We start from the raw sequence: 15,874 nt of genomic DNA, 5'->3' as shown, positions 1-15,874 counted from the left end.
CTGAAAATAAAGTTCTAATAATGCAAACATATACAGTATCAACAATTCAGATACACAATTGTGAGTTATAGCGTACAATTCGCTATAATGGATAGTTTTTATTTCTTTATGATGATGTTTTCAGAAACTTTGTTTCAAATGAGGCCAACACTCGTCCATAGATGGGTCCAAATATTAATAATTTTCTTAGCATCAGTAACAAGAACATAAAAATAATATGTTTAACTGGAGGGGAAAATATATTGTATGGGGGACTGTGTACTTTTCTAGCATTTTCGTTGACTTAGCAAATTTACAAGAAGTTTTTAAAACAATGCCGACAAAAGCGAGAATGGAAAGCACAGAAATTAGAAGATGACTGATCTGACCAAATTTACAATCCTGTCATATGAGGGCAGGCTTTCGTTGGTTGCCTTTCGATTAATAAACCGATTTTGAAAAAATATGTTTTCCTTCAGCTATAGCCTTTTGTTTTAATCTCCTAAAATGTTAGACTTCAGGTTATAAAAATGTACTGTAAGGATAAAAAGTGGCTACGATCCGGGGTTACAGAATCGGTGCAATCCAAACACCGCAGTTCTTAAAAAAGAAACGACTTAATACCCCCCTGTAATTAAAGACACGTGGTGAATTAAAAATACGAGCAAAAGCCTGACTGTTTCATTTTTATCAGAATTCTTAACTCCTTTAAGTACAGAGTAAACATTACTTTACAGCAGTGCAGACTGGTTTCTCACACTAACGGAACCCAGGAAGGACTGCTAGAAAGAGCATCACTGGATTGTACGTCGTCATCCGGTGACGTCAACGTGACGCGACCGCGGCAGTTTTCAAAATGGAGAAACAGCCGAAATTCTGGGCGGACAAGAGTAACACGGAATACAAATGTCTTCCCGGCGGCGAACCGTGAGCTGCAGGACACTTTTACGGCCCATAAGTACATGTGAAATAATGTATACAGATTACAGTGTGGATTGCCTAGTAAACCCAACAAGATGAGTGTATCGATCGGCGATAAAATCGAGGTACGTGGAGGCTCCTGGTAAAAAACAAAATCGTCTTCGTTCTTCTTAGTTTCGTTCCATCCTGTTGCTTCAGGGTTCCTAATGTAAATGCGGTTGACTTAGTTAACGGGAAATGGAAACGAATGTTTCGGATGTGCTTTCTAAAAGGTAAAGCATTAGTTGTGAGATTTTTGGGGGTTATTAAATTATCGCGTGTTGATGTTCATCTGCACTGGACCTTGTTTTCCATAAGAAATGAGCAGAACAACTATGTAAAGTGACTTACTACCCGCTTCTCATGCGTGGGGTTCTAGATTTTGTTTTATTGAATGTTTGCATTTGAATCGCGTCAGGCAATACAAATCATTTTGTTTGTGGGTTAGCAGGCGGCCTGTCATTTCATATACAGTATAGTCTTCACTGTTTGTGGGTGGTGTCTTAGACGTTTAAAATAAGGGGGAGGAAGTTGTGCAGGCCCGATGTTGATAGCCAGCGTGTTGCTGCTACAGATGAGTTACCTCACGGCATTTAACGTTATCTTTCAATAAAATCGAGCAATAGACAGCAAAATGGAAAACATTCCAATCGGAAACCAAGCGTAGTTGTATATGCGCTTTACTAACGCCGTTAATCATATCTCGCATATTAAGTTAATCATATCTCGCATATTAAGGTCTGATCACTTTGCCTTTTTTTGTCACGCCCCCGTTTTGCTTGTCACAACATGAGTGAAAATTGATTTGAACATTAAATTCTGTAGTAAAATATTCGAATCGCTTTATGATGTTAATGGCTGGACAGCGAATTTTGAATAGAAATGTGAATGCTGGATTTTATTCCAGAAACATCAGAAGCCCGTTTGCTGTTTTTACTCGAAACCGGGTCTGATGTTGAAACGCATAGGAAATATTGTTAAAAGTACCGCAACGATCCATTTTCACAAACACGTTATATCTGTGAACATTTAAACTGGCAGTAGATGATGATATGTGCAGCTTGGTTTGCAAGGGTAGCTAAGGTTTAACGTTGCCAAGCAACAGCAAAGGTAAAGACCCAAGGGTACAGCGGGAAGATGACCGGGATGTTGAAGTTGCACGAAATGACAGTTTGAAGTAACGTCAGTTACCGTAGACTATGAAAGCAGTAACAACCGTCTGAACCACAGCAGCTGGTGAAAATGCTTGACCGGGTTCTTAATTACCTGTTCCAAAACCTGACCAGCAAAAGCAAAGAAAGTGGAGATGAAAAGATGTCTAGTCCATCTGGAGACCTTCAAATCGAGGTATACTCCAGAGACGCGTGTTTCAGACACATTGGTCTAAAAGGATGGGGACCTGTGATTACGTTCTGGGAACAGAGTTGGAGCGCTTACCTACCTTTTCAACGAAGTGGGCTTTAATTGGCGTTATTACTGTCATCATCCAGGAAAAGTGAATGTAGATGTTTTATCTTTACTTTTACGTTAGGCTAATATTTGTTGTGTAATTATAACGTGAAGATTTTGTTTTAACTAGCTCTTAAAACTTTTAATGGTTTTTTTTAACAAGAAAGCATGTTTGGTTCATATGTTGAACTTTTAAATGCAAATATCGTGCGTATGCTTCATCTGCAGGACTTCAAGGTGCTCACCCTTCTCGGGAAGGGCTCCTTTGCTTGTGTGTACAGAGCGAAATCTGTCAACACGGGCTTGGAAGTTGCAATTAAAATGGTGAGATTTGAATGCTTGTTTTGTCTTGCTTTTTTATCATACAATAGATGGGGGTGAGTACATTCCGTCCTTTAAAGTTTAGAGCTCGAAAATTCTGCAGTGCGTTAAGATTTCGTTTTGTTCTCTGACCCCAATGACCACTGAGGTTGATCGAAAATAACGGTGTTCAAAATACGTGCTGAGCACAATTGAGGAAATCTTGCAACAATTCAGGAAAACAAAAAATCAAATAATATTAACTCCATGGACCATATTTACATTAGATAAAAGCTTTTTTGGGGACGAAAGGCTTCAGTTCTCTGTCATAAATGAAATATTTCAGCCAATGGTGTAAGACTTCAAAAATACAATTTGTTTTCATTAATAAAAATTTGAAACCAAAAATAAAGTAATTCTAAAGGGATTCTTTGAGGTCGAGCATTGCCTTTCATATATATTCTTCGCTTTCCAAGAGAGACAGTAAGACCAAGGAAGACTACAATTAAAAAAAACAACACTTTGACATGTTTTATAATAAATTATTGGTATTGACAGGACAAGCAAAGCATGTAACATCAAGGTGATGGAGTTAAGAAAAATAACATTGTGACATAGAGTAGTGTTTTTTTAATTCAGTGTAGTTTAAATTCATGTATTGAAATCAATCTGTATCACCTTTATTATTTTACACATCTTTCTTGTGAGATCAAAATTGTTAATTGTGATTCTTTAAAAAAATCCTCTTTATTGATGTAGTTTGCTGTGTGGAATCATGAAGTATATTGATGTCTAAGGAAAACTGCAGTTAGTGATTTTTGTTTGCCTTTGCAGATTGATAAAAAGGCTATGCAAAAAGCGTGCATGGTTCACCGAGTCCGGAAAGAGGTGGAGATTCACTGCCGGCTGAAGCACCCATCTATACTAGAGGTATGTATATATAATATATATACTGTGACCTACTGGTTTGTGTATAAAACCATGAACATTGACAGCTGGGTTTAAGACCTAGGCAAGGATGGGCACTCTACAACTGTTAAGAACATAGAGTGAAAGGTCATCTTTACTGGAACCCAGCTTAAAGAAGAAAAACATTGCCTGGTTTAGTCAATGTGTAACAAAAATACAAAACACAATAAGATATTGTTTTTTTTATAACAAAGTTGAAAGCCTTCACTGGACAGTGCAAGAAATAACAGTTACATTTACAATTAAACTGTCTTTAATTAAATGTATTCAGTTAGATCATGTTTAGAAAAGGCGTGGGAGGCTAGTTAGATATATCACAATTATTGCAGTTAATTAAATAAACCAACTATGAAACTACGAGCACAGGTGCAACATAACCACCTTGAACCTCGTTTTGAGAGCCCTGAGTTAGAGGCTTTGCAGGGCAGTACTTGGATACCAGACTGGTAGGAGATGTTAATGCTTGTACTGAATGTGGTGAACCAGTAGGTGGCGCACCTCCCTAAAAATCAGAAACAAAGCACACTACCACTCTTCAAGCTGAATAATAAGATACTTTTACTTGTACAGAAAAGAGCAATGATGAGTAACATGAGCATAGCTGGGCATATTCAACTTAGTATACCTGCGAGTCAGATGTTTGTACAGCTCTATTTTTTAAAAGATACCATAGTTTGAAAAATGATTTTGTTCAAATATAGGAGTGATGTCCTCAAAAAGAGATTTACCAAATAAAGCTTAATCTGAATGCTTCTTTATATTGGCAATATACATGTTAGAATAAAGTTAAGACATGCTATTGTACTTTATCTAGTTTTAATTTTGTTTACATTTTTCTGTAGCTTTACAATTGCTTCGAAGACAGTAACTATGTCTACCTGGTCTTGGAAATGTGCCATAATGGGGAGATGAGCAGGTACTTGAAAAACAGAAAGAGGCCCTTTTCAGAGGATGAAGGTATGGATCTAGCAATGCAACATCTACATATCTAATGGTTCGGTTTATTCATATGAGTGACAGTTTGGTTCAGTGGTGGCATTTTTTTAGCCAGCAGCCATATCGCCCTGCCTCTCACAACTGATAACCCACTGAAGCTAAGCAGGTGTGAGCCTGGGCAGTACCTGGATGGGAGACCTCCAGGGAAAACCTACAGCTGCTGCGGGAAGAGGTGTTAGTGGGGCCAGCAGGGGGCGCTCACCCTGTGGTCTGTGTGGGTACTAATGCCCCAGTATAGTAACGGGGACACTATACTGACCTGGCTCTCTGTGGTCATTAAAAGTCCCAGGGCATTTCTTGAAAAGAGTAAGGGTGTTACCCTGGCGTCCTGGCTGAATTTCCCATTGGCCTTCCATGGTCTCCTAATAATCCCCATCTATGAATTGGCTTCATTACTCTCCTCCTCCTGTTCTCCTCCCCACTAATAGCTGGTGTGTGGTAAACGTTTTGGCACACTATGGGTGCTGTCGCATCATCCAGGTGGGGCTGCACATTGGTGGTGGTGGAGAGGAGTCCCCATTACCTGTAAAGCACTTTGAGTGGGGTGTCCAGAAAAGTGCTATATAAGTGTAAGAATTATTATTATATCTTGATTGCCATTTTTATACATTTTCCTGTATATACTTTACTTAAGAGAGCATCGTTTTAAAGGCCCCTGGTGTGTGGAGTTTTAAAATGAAAATTGTATTTTCTTTATGTTCCACAATGTTTGTAATTACGTTTTGCAATGAAGAGCTGAGATCTTTGTCACCATTATTAACATGAAGATGTTTATTTTAACAGCACGGCACTTCATGCATCAGATCGTCAAGGGGATGTTGTACCTCCACACTCACGGCATATTACACCGCGACCTCACGCTGTCCAATTTGCTGCTTACCAGCTGTATGAACATCAAAATAGCAGACTTTGGCCTGGCCACCCAGTTACAGCTGCCGAGTGAAAAACACTTCACGATGTGTGGCACTCCGAATTACATCTCCCCTGAGATCGTCACGCGCGGTCCCCACGGTCTGGAGTCCGATGTCTGGTCCCTGGGCTGCATGTTCTACGCTTTTCTGGTGGGTAGACCCCCTTTCGACACAGACACGGTCAAGCATACCCTGAACAAAGTGGTGCTGGCAGAATACGAGATGCCCGCACACGTGTCCCGAGAGGCCCAGGATCTTATCTATCAACTGTTGCGCAAAAACCCCGCTGATCGCCTCAGCCTGTCTTCTGTTCTGGATCACCCCTTCATGACCAACTGCTCATCGGCAAGGAGCAAAGACTCGGGGATGGTCGAAGGATCCATGGACAGCGGAATCGCCACCATCTCCACGGCCTGCACCACCACCCTTGGGTCCGCCTCGGCCAGCACCAGCGGCCGGTTTCACCAGAAGAACAGGCACCTGATAGGTCAGGCCCTGCCGAACCGGATCAACGTCGTACCCACCCACGAGCGCCTCCCTGGCGACTGCTCCTCTGTGGATGGGAGTTCACTGTACAGGGACCAGCTGGCGCATCGCGAGGACCCCTGCAGGGGAGACAGGGGAAGGGCTCTTCAGAGGAGCGAAGAAGATCGCCCCCACTCCCGTTACCTCAGGAGGGCCCAGTCCTCCGAACGCTCCGGTTCCTCAAACAGCCACGTGCCGGGAAAAGCCGCGGGAGCGATAGAGAGGTGTCACTCCATGGAGGTGCTGTCCAAGCCAAGCAGACAGGCCACCCGTGGAGGGCAGGAAACTTTCCCTGTGGGCCCCAGCTACAGTGACATTCCGCAGAGCTTTAAAGAAAATGTGTCTGGGTCTCTGGATAGGAAAGTAACCTCCCCTCCTGTCAAACAGAAAGCCAAGTAAGATCTTAACTCGCACTATCTCACTGAAGTCTGCTCTTTTATTTCCTTTATTTCTTTTATATGACCACCCTCTTTTTTCCATCGAATGTAATTACACAGTCACAATTCTTAGCTCACACCCAAGTGCATTGCAAAGCGCTATTATTAATTTAGAGCTAAGAACAGAGCTATGTTCTTTTATCTGCATCCTATTATTTGGCTGGTGGTTTTATTCATCAGTCGAAATCCTCATCTTGCATCAGTTTTATATATAATTACGTTTGAACCTGTCTACATTACAGGGTCCTGAAGCAATCTGAATGTAGTAATCCTTCCCATGAGCTCAATAGCAGTGCCCCCACCTTGAAAATGTATCCATACACTTCCTGTTACATGCCTGTAATCCTAATCAGCACTCAAGGCTACAGCCGATGTAGAGACATAATTAGTTCAATACAAATTATATTTATGGGAATGGAGTTTTGTCAGGAAGCAGTCGCAGGCATTGAGTTGAAAGAATTTGTTTGCCAAGTGCAGTATGTAAAGTATGCAGGACTTGTCAATCTTTTCTTTCCATTGGTTTTTCGGAGCATCTCCTTTAAAACTTTGATAAAGCTGTTTTTTCTTCAATTTGAAGCTCACGGCCAAGAACAAGCACGTTATAACAAGCTGCATTAAATCACATCTCAAATCTGCCAATTTTGCACATTTTACCTGTGCTTATGTAACAAAATGATATGATAAGCTAAGTGTTATGCTTCTCTGTTTACTACACGACATTATTATATAGATCTACTATCAAACATGTGCAAGCTTCAGAGGAATTTAAGAATTATTGTATACTGAACCAAAGGAGCAGTACTTTGTACAGCTGCTCCGATCTAAATTAATTCCATAAATATGCACATTTGCTCAGGTTTACTCATTTGTGACACCTGTAGACATCAGACATCACTTTCTATACCACCGAGTCACTCGATAGATTTAAGAAAAATCTGCAGTGATATTTTCAAGCCAAGTGAATACAATTTTAGCTAGTACCATTTGAAAGTAATTGAAATAATGGCAGATATCATTATACAACTAACGTGTTTTAATAAGGATTTTAGTGATTAAATGCTTGCTTGCCACATTTTGAGCCTTACATAGAATTTCAGGAAGGTAAAGCAGTCACAGTGTGCTGGTACAAATGAATGACTTGTGTGAGAAACAATAAAGGAGAACTGTAAGAAGCCAGATAGCGGGAAAGGTCTGAAGACAGTTCTACTGGACAGTAAGCTCTCCAAGCCTGGAAGCCAAAAGCCAGTTGTGCTGTCTTTGAAACAGCTGTAGTAAGTAAATCTGAATATGTTCTGTTGACCTGACAGACAGTCCCTTTTACCACTGTATTCTGTAAATATTTTTGGTTCTTTCTCCCAGTTCAGATTGTTTATATCCCTGTGAGCCATCTCTGCCAGGCAGCCAACAGAGACTGGGTTCAGACGTTGTGCAGCAATGGTTCAACCAAGAAGGTAATCTCTACCAGACCCTTTGAGAAATAAGCATTGTAATAGAAGTAGCAACTTCAAGGGAGTTTGATTTAAAATAATGATAAAAAATTCATGCAAAACACCAATAGGCAACTGAAACGTTTCCTTTTTTGAGTGATTAAAGATTTGTGACTGAAAAACAAAGCTGAGATGGGCAGACAGAAAAAAATCACAAGAAAGAGAAGTACATTTTAGTTTTACTGCCTATCAAAATGTGCTTTTAAAGTATAAAAAGGAGCAGTTGACGAGAACTTCATTTGAGATTCCCGCTTGTTTTTCCTTTTTTTTCTGATGTCTCACTTCCTTAATAATGTGCAAACTGACTAATTCCTAGACCAGTAGAGCATTTGGTTTGAATCTATTCCCTTCCCTCAGGTTACTTTAAAAAGCCAGTTGACATCAGCGGGCATAGCAGCAACGGGACTGGCAGCTTTCACAATGGACTACAGGCTCTTTCTCTGCAGAATGGCTTGCCAGTGAACTCCTGGAATGAAAAGCGTGTTAAGAGGGGCACAGAGTCATCTTACAATGACTTGCACACTCCATGGCAGACAGGCCCCAGGGGCTGTGAAGGGGCACCCCTGAATAAAGTAGATAATGCCCAGGGACTCGCCAGTCTGCAGCCCCCTTGTGTGGCTGAACAGCACCTTCCCGTTTCAAGAGAAACGCCAAGCGCAGGCAGTGAGAAACACTCCTTGAAGAACGTCCTCTCTCCTCTCTGTGCGACAAGACTGAAGCCCATTCGGCAGAAGACTAAAAATGCTGTGGTAAGAGTTGCTGTACTTTTCAGAATGCGACTGGAAAACATTACCATTGAGTTGAGCAACTGCACAAGAACAATGAAGCTAAAAAGAATTCAACCTCCACTACCAAAAAGACTAATTGCAATCTATTAAGGAAATAACGTATATTTTCTCTATGGTTAGTCACATTTTTGTAGAGAGAACACCCTATACTATCAGACATTAAGAACAGAACAAATGATAAATTGGAACCAATAGTGTTTGTTTTGTTTAATACCTCTCATTATAGAAACACTAAACACTTGAGTCTTTGTTGGAAGTCAGCAGTCCTTATAATATATTAAGATTTTATGGCTTTTTTCATGCAGAGCACTTTGATACCTCTACTTACAAAAGGCATTAAGATCGCTTCCTTGGATTGTGCAGATATCCCTAATGTAAACTGGGGAAAATCTGTATACTCTTACCACCTTTTTTAGGTGAGCATCCTTGAAACAGGGGAGGTCTGCATGGAGCTGGTCAAGGGACAGGGATCCCAGGAACGCGTTCGAGAAGTCCTCAGGATATCCTGCGATGGTTCAATGGTGAGCTGATGCGCCCATCTGACATGTACACATTTCCACAGGGTTTCCTCAGAGACATTTGCAACACACAAAATCATTTCTCAGATGTCCAACTTTTCCATTTCACTGTTCACTGGAGCCCTTTATGTCAGCTTCAGTAATAGCACTTGCTCTTCTTCCCTTGCTGTCAAACTTTCGTCCTTCTTTGACTGCAAACGAAGCGTTTCTCTCTCTTAATTTGTCTCTTGCGTTGCAGATTACGGTTTACCATCCCAATGAAGGAAGGGGGTTTCCCCTTGATGACAGGCCGCCTTCCCCTCCAGAAGATATTTTCATTTACAGCTTTGAGGATTTGCCAGGTACATTTCCAGAATTGTCTGGCTCGACACAATGTGGTGCAGACACCTCATTCTCACCGATTGCGACAGGTTCATTTACATTGCAGGTTTAAAGAGACACCACCTGTGACATTTTATGGTTCTCGCAGTTTTTGGATTTAGTGTTAAAAATGCAGTGATGCTCCTGGGTTGCTGTGTTTAGGTTGCATTCCTGGGGATTAGATTGCATTTGTTTTACTAGAATCTTGGTTTCTCTCCTAAAGATAATACATTTGGGGTTTCTGCTTTCTTTTCTAGCTTACTAATACAATTGGAAATTTCTTTTTTAACAGAAAAGTACTGGAAGAAGTACCAGTATGCCACCAAGTTTGTGCAACTGGTGAAATCAAAGACCCCCAAAGTCACCCTGTACACGAAGCATGCCAAGTGCATGCTGATGGAGAACTCCCCCAGTGCTGATTTGGAGGTCTGCTTTTATGACGGTAAGCAGCTGCCGCTCTGCAAGCTGAGTTTGCACACTGGTCCAAGAGTTAGTTCTTTCGCAAAGGGGGTAAGAGGGCTTGGGCCCAGGCAGTGGATTAGGTCAAAGGTATTATTTCTGTAGTATTAATAAGTTGCTTTGTGTGTTGGAGATAGAAGAGATGCGGGGGGGGGAAAAACTGTCTTGCAGATGTGTGTTATTGTTGAGGTTTATTGCCAAGTGTTTTATTTAATACTGTGTTTAACGCTCTATCTCGCTCTCATGTCTTCAATGACTCTGTAATATCCTTGCAGTAACAAAAAGGAACAAACTCCTCCACTACTGGATTTAACCAGAACAAAATGTAATTAAATCTGATTCAAATGAACTTTTTTAGAAGGAAGGCACTTGGATTAATAGGTTTCATTTCAAGAAGGGAGCAATGTAAACTAAGATGCAAAATACAACATGTACTGTAGTATTTTTTGTACAGCTTTAAAATGAGAAAAATGAATGGAGAAGATCTGTACATTTATATAAAGAGCTCTGAATTTGTAGAACTTTATCTTCATTCTTCATCAGGTAGGAATACAGTATACTCAGAACAAAGCATGGCTTAAAAGCAGGCTCAAAATTAAGGTATTGGAATGTGAGTTGTGTATGTGATCCAAACCCATGTTTCAAATGCAATAGCTTTTTATGCCTATTTGAAGCTGTTATTACACAGAATCCTTGCTAACTAGCTTGGTTTTCTATATGGAGACACTTATTGAATGTAATGGTAAGTTATAGTTATTGAGTTTTTGAATTGCCTTGCTTTACTGTGGATACAGTTATTTTTTCAGTCAGTCTGTAACAGCCTTTTAAGCATCGTAACGTTTTGTCTCACAAAGTGTGGCTGAATGATTTATCCTGGTAAATCTGGAGATTCGACAAATATGTCTCAGCACTAAACTCGCTATGCCCTGATTTTATTCCTGTTCCTCCAGGGGCAAAAACACACAAGACGACAGAGTACCTGCGAGTTATAGAGAAGACGGGGAAGTCCTACACATTGAAGGGAGATGTGGGGCTGAATGGCTTGAGTGAAGAAAGCAGAGCTTATGTGGAACTTTCAAATGAGGTATAATAAGTTGTTTACTTCCATCCGTTTTCTAACCACTTTATCCCCCACCAAGTAGGTGGGGGAGCAGGAGCCTGTCCTGACAAACGGTGGGTGCAAGGGGGAGTACGTCCTGGAAGGCATGCTAGTTCATTGCAGGCCCCAGACAGACTCAAACGTGCACATACTCTTACCAGGCCAGTGAACTTACAAGAATGTCTCTGGACTTTGGAAGGAAACCAAAACACCAAGAGGAAGCCTCCGTAAACACAGAGAGAACATACAGACTCAGTCTAGAAATTGAACCCAGATCCCCAGCACTGCAAGACAGCAGTACTAATCACTACACCACCATGCTGCCCATAAGTTGCTTACTTGTACTTGCTAAATAGGGACTGTAAAAATGCTGTATTTTCTTACCTTTAAATATGGTAATCTTTAGTATTCCTGGTGTTGTTCCCACAAACAACAATGTGTAACTGAAATTACACTAACAGTACATAGGATATATTGCTGGTATCCTTATTCCAGATTCAATTAATTCCCCTCACCTGAATTAATTATTTTAGGGTGTGTAATGAAAAAGCATATTATTTCTTTCTGTTCTGTGTTACTCATCTCATTATCGTATAAAATAATCCATTTACAGTTGTTTCAGCCATAACCTAGTGACTTGTTCTTGGTTTAAACCAGTGATGATCTTTGTCCAACCCTCCACATCCCAAAATATGTGCTTTCTAATGATGCTGAATTTTACTCAGCTCCACCTTTCAGGTCTTAACTCCCAGAGTTTTTATGTGTCTGTTTCTAGTCACATTTAGTAATGCTAGTGGTCTGTATGCTGTCTGTTGAAGAAAACAAATTGATCAAAATCATGAGAGACCAAGATAACCTACTATTGTACACTTGCTTAACATGTGGGTGCTGAAAATGACAGGTCTATAACTGAAACTGAAGCTAACTGAAATAACAGGTCACTTGGTATACTAGAAAGGTAAAATTAACAATTGAAGTCACCTCACTGATTGTTTTTACTCTTTAAAATGAACTGTTGGAATGTTTTGTGTGACCTTTGATTATATTTTGTTTTTACAAAGATAGTGAAGGCCACGGTTTTAAACTGCAGAGTAATACGCAATAAAGGCAAATTCCTAACTAGGTTATCCTTCAAGTATCCTTTATATGGATTTGGATTGGTGAAGTGAAATTCACTACACTGAGATTCACTGGACTTTGTTTCTTCAGGGACACAGAATGTGCTTGGCACTGGAGGCTGCTATCATCGTAGAAGAAAAAAGAAGTGAAACAAATATTCCTTTTTTTCCAATTATAGTTGGAAGGTGAGAAATGTCTTTGACTAGATGTAAAAAAAGCTAAATCTAAATACACATTTCGAAATGTATTGGAATAATTTTCTTATAATGAGGACTCTAGAATAAAATTGGCTTTTTACATTCACATTGATCTTTTGTAAACTGAAAGTTTGTAATATGCTATCAAAATCTGCATTCTTAATGGTGATAAAACAGTTTAGTTTTTGTGATTGTCATTAGGAGTCATAATACCTCTTTATAGTAAATTAATATGTAGTACATGGACGGGTATAAATGAGGCAGCCAGAATAAAAAGAGTAATAGTTAAAGGGTTCATATTAACCTAAATATTTAACATTAAATATCATGATCATGATCAATTGTCATGATCCCAAATTTAATATGATTTGGTCATTTTCCAGGGAATGTACTTTGTTGAGAGCAGTTTTTAACTTTATTCTGTCAAGGTCACCTCCCATGATGCACTGTGTGGTCCATTGAAGAGAAGTATGTTTTTAATCGCCAAGCTAGGATGCAGTATTGCCCTCCAGCATGCAAATGTATGCCGAATGACCAAATCATATTAAAGGAAGGCAGTTATTATTAGTAGGTGTATACGAAGAATTGCTGAAGGAATGTTAATAATCCTAAAGAATATATTTTTGTTTTGGCCATGTCACTTGGGGACTTGAACATACAGTAAGAAAAAATGGAATACAATAGCCGTGCACTACAATTTACAATTCTATTAATCTTAAATTTCTGATTAGGTCTGCCCAATTTCTCTTTAATGCATTTGTATGTATTTGATATTTATTACACCAGGAGACCAGCAAAACTCGACTCTCCAGACCCCCCTTCCCAACCTGCACAGGACCCCAAACTCTGTGGGAAAGAGAATCCCTCACCAAATGGAGTAGTGCTGAACAGCAGCAGGTCTCCCAGCCAGCCTCCGAACATAACTCCATCTGTACGCAGTCCTCCAGTATTCCAGGTTTTTTTCGGGGGGGGGGGTATGCTTAGTTTCAGTTTCCAATAATTTTTTCATTAATAGCATTACTGTAAAAAAAAATTTTCATTTTTCTTCACAGATGATTTCTTATGATGGATCTGTCTTCACAACAACAAGCCTTTCAAAAAGCAGTACTCCACCATCTGCAAAGCAAGAGGGCACGCAGCTGGCTGGCAAAGTGCTCAAGTCAGTCTTTGTGCCCAATGTAGGCTGGGCCTCTCAGGTAAAAATCCGCTTTTCTGTAAATGTTTTTAATCAAGGCACATGTCTGTCGTACTGATTCAAGTCCAAGTATTTCTGAAAATGTAAAATGGTGTCAGATTTTGTTGACCAGGGCATGGTAGCACAATGGTAAGCATTGCTGGCTCACAGCATCGGGGCCCCGGGTTCAATTCCAGAGCTGGTGTGCTATGTGCATGGAGTTTCTTTGTTCTGCTTGTATTTGCGTGGGTTTTCACCAAGCTCTCTGGTTTCTTACCACAGTCCAGGCATACTGTTGGGTTAATTGGCTTCTGGCAAAACTGGCCTGGTGTGTGCATGTCTCTGCGTGTGCCCTGTGATGGACTAGCATCCTGTCCAGGGCGTATCCTGCTTTGTGTCCATTGATGCCGGGATAGGCTCTGGTTCCCCTGCAACCCTGAATCGAGAGAAGTGATTAGAATGAGAAGAATTAAATGGAAGGATTTTGGTGTCCATCCTATCTCATGTTGAACTCAATAAGTGCATTGGTAGACAACAGAAAGCTCTGGAATCTCTGGACATCTTTAATGCTGTTGCAGGTTTATTTCACCATTTGTGAAATCTTTACAGTATTCCATTATAAAAGCTAGTACCCTTTAATTTGATCAGATACTGATATCTGAATCAAATACTGACAATTGAGAAATGGTGAATTTGGTCCACACAGCATGTATTAAATGAAATCTGTATTTGGCAGCTCACGAGCGGAGAAGTGTGGGTGCAGTTCAATGACGGCTGTCAGCTGGTGGTGCAGGCAGGGGTGTCGTCCATCATCTACACATCGCCTCAGGGACTCACCACCAGGTAACCTAGGGAGAGGAGAATCTCCTTCACTGCAGCAGGTTGCACTGTGTTCCTCTGTCTAGAGGGGACAAACGGCTTGTGCTACATCAAAGCAACACTTTTGGAAAGCTACTGAAAGTATGCAGCCTTTACTCTCTTAGACGGAGCCCACATAAACAAGTGATGAACCCATGTTTTTCTTATTTTAAAAACAAAAAGCATTTACAGTCAGCTCCTTGCTTCCCAGCTGCTCTCCTATACAACACTCAAAGCAATCCCCATAAGCCCAAACATCAAGCTCTATGGCATGGAAAACCTAAAAATGGGTAAATGTCTTTCTGTATTTCAGGTACAGCGAAAATGAAAAGCTCCCAGAATATGTAAAAGAGAAACTACAATGCTTGTCATCCATTCTCCTGTTGCTGTCAAATCCAGCAGGTCAGCGGTGACTGATGATTTTACCTTAAGCACTGTTTTTGAGAGCTGTCCTTTGGAGTTCCAAACTATCTGTAAATGTCTCTGTACGTAACCTTTGTAAATATTTTATCTCTGATTGTACATTGAGTGTATTCAAATAATGTATATGAAATATATTTTTTTAATTTGTAGTCCTTTTACATTTTTCTGTCTCTTGCAACTAAGAATTTAGGTAGCACTTTCACCAAGTTCTGATGTCCTGTATAAGATGAGCTAAAGCAATAAACCATCAGCTGACTTGGGGAATATCATCTCCTCCTGCTTTGGCTGCAGCATATTTTTAATTTGTTTTGTTTTTCACGTTTTGCAGCAGTTTTATGCAAAAACTGCAAACCTCTAAAAATAAAAAGTTAATTACACAGAGAAAGAAATATTAGTAATTGCTACACCCGTTGCTTTTTTCAACAGTTACTAATAGGCAGGGATTACAGTCAGACGTCAGTGATTGTTTTTCTCACCAGCAATGGTAATAACTACATAAAAAGTGTTTCAAGATCCCAGTGTTGACAGAAGGTGACGTTTGAGAGCCTTAATTTTCTTTGTTCATCAGATGGACAGCTAAGACTGTTATATTCTTTCATTGCATTTGGATTTGGATTAATATCGGGAATATTGCATTTTTCTTTTCTTACAGTTGAGAAATCTCAGATTATCTTTACCTGTTACAACTATTCCTGAGTAATGACAAGACTGTTGAGTAACACTTAATGCTTAGTCATAATTACAGTTAAAACTTTAATTTTGTTTTAAAAAAAGACAGTGGTGTTCACACTGTCACCTGTTAATCCATGACAATTATTTGGTAATTTTGTGTCGGTGACCATAACTTTTTAATGAGTTTCATCACA

The 15,874-nt window shown here is 40.0% G+C and overlaps 1 protein-coding gene across 2 annotated transcripts; it reads left to right on the top strand.

The window, feature by feature from the left end:
* Positions 1-817: 817 nt before the first annotated feature.
* Positions 818-15,310, top strand: plk4 (polo-like kinase 4 (Drosophila)). Of its 2 annotated transcripts, none has more exons than XM_088630576.1 (16): positions 818-1,025; positions 2,617-2,712; positions 3,523-3,618; positions 4,500-4,614; positions 5,437-6,484; positions 7,886-7,977; positions 8,371-8,762; positions 9,218-9,322; positions 9,558-9,660; positions 9,972-10,121; positions 11,089-11,222; positions 12,447-12,541; positions 13,340-13,484; positions 13,606-13,749; positions 14,464-14,570; positions 14,899-15,310. In XM_088630576.1, exons 1-16 carry the CDS (start codon positions 996-998, stop codon positions 14,996-14,998), a joined length of 2,952 nt encoding a protein of 983 aa, XP_088486702.1. In that variant the 5' UTR covers positions 818-995; the 3' UTR covers positions 14,999-15,310. The 2 variants fall into 2 exon arrangements, with proteins under 2 accessions (XP_088486702.1, XP_088486691.1); XM_088630565.1 differs by lacking the exon at positions 818-1,025 and adding an exon at positions 1,783-2,286.
* The last annotated feature ends 564 nt before the right edge of the window (positions 15,311-15,874 follow it).

The sequence above is a fragment of the Lepisosteus platostomus genome, chromosome 1 (genome assembly GCF_059453375.1).
Source record: "Lepisosteus platostomus isolate fLepPlt1 chromosome 1, fLepPlt1.hap1, whole genome shotgun sequence".
Lineage (NCBI taxonomy): Eukaryota > Metazoa > Chordata > Actinopteri > Semionotiformes > Lepisosteidae > Lepisosteus > Lepisosteus platostomus.
Note: the sequence above shows the minus strand (reverse complement) of the source record. Positions and strands in the feature narration are given on the sequence as shown.

Coding starts and splice junctions, on each gene's coding strand:
- plk4 (XM_088630565.1), top strand. CDS start 2,182: ATGCTTGACCGGGTTCTTAATTACCTGTTCCAAAACCTGACCAGCAAA. Junction 2,287..2,616: donor CTGGAGACCTTCAAATCGAG/GTATACTCCAGA, acceptor CTTCATCTGCAG/GACTTCAAGGTGCTCACCCT. Junction 4,615..5,436: donor GCCCTTTTCAGAGGATGAAG/GTATGGATCTAG, acceptor TTATTTTAACAG/CACGGCACTTCATGCATCAG.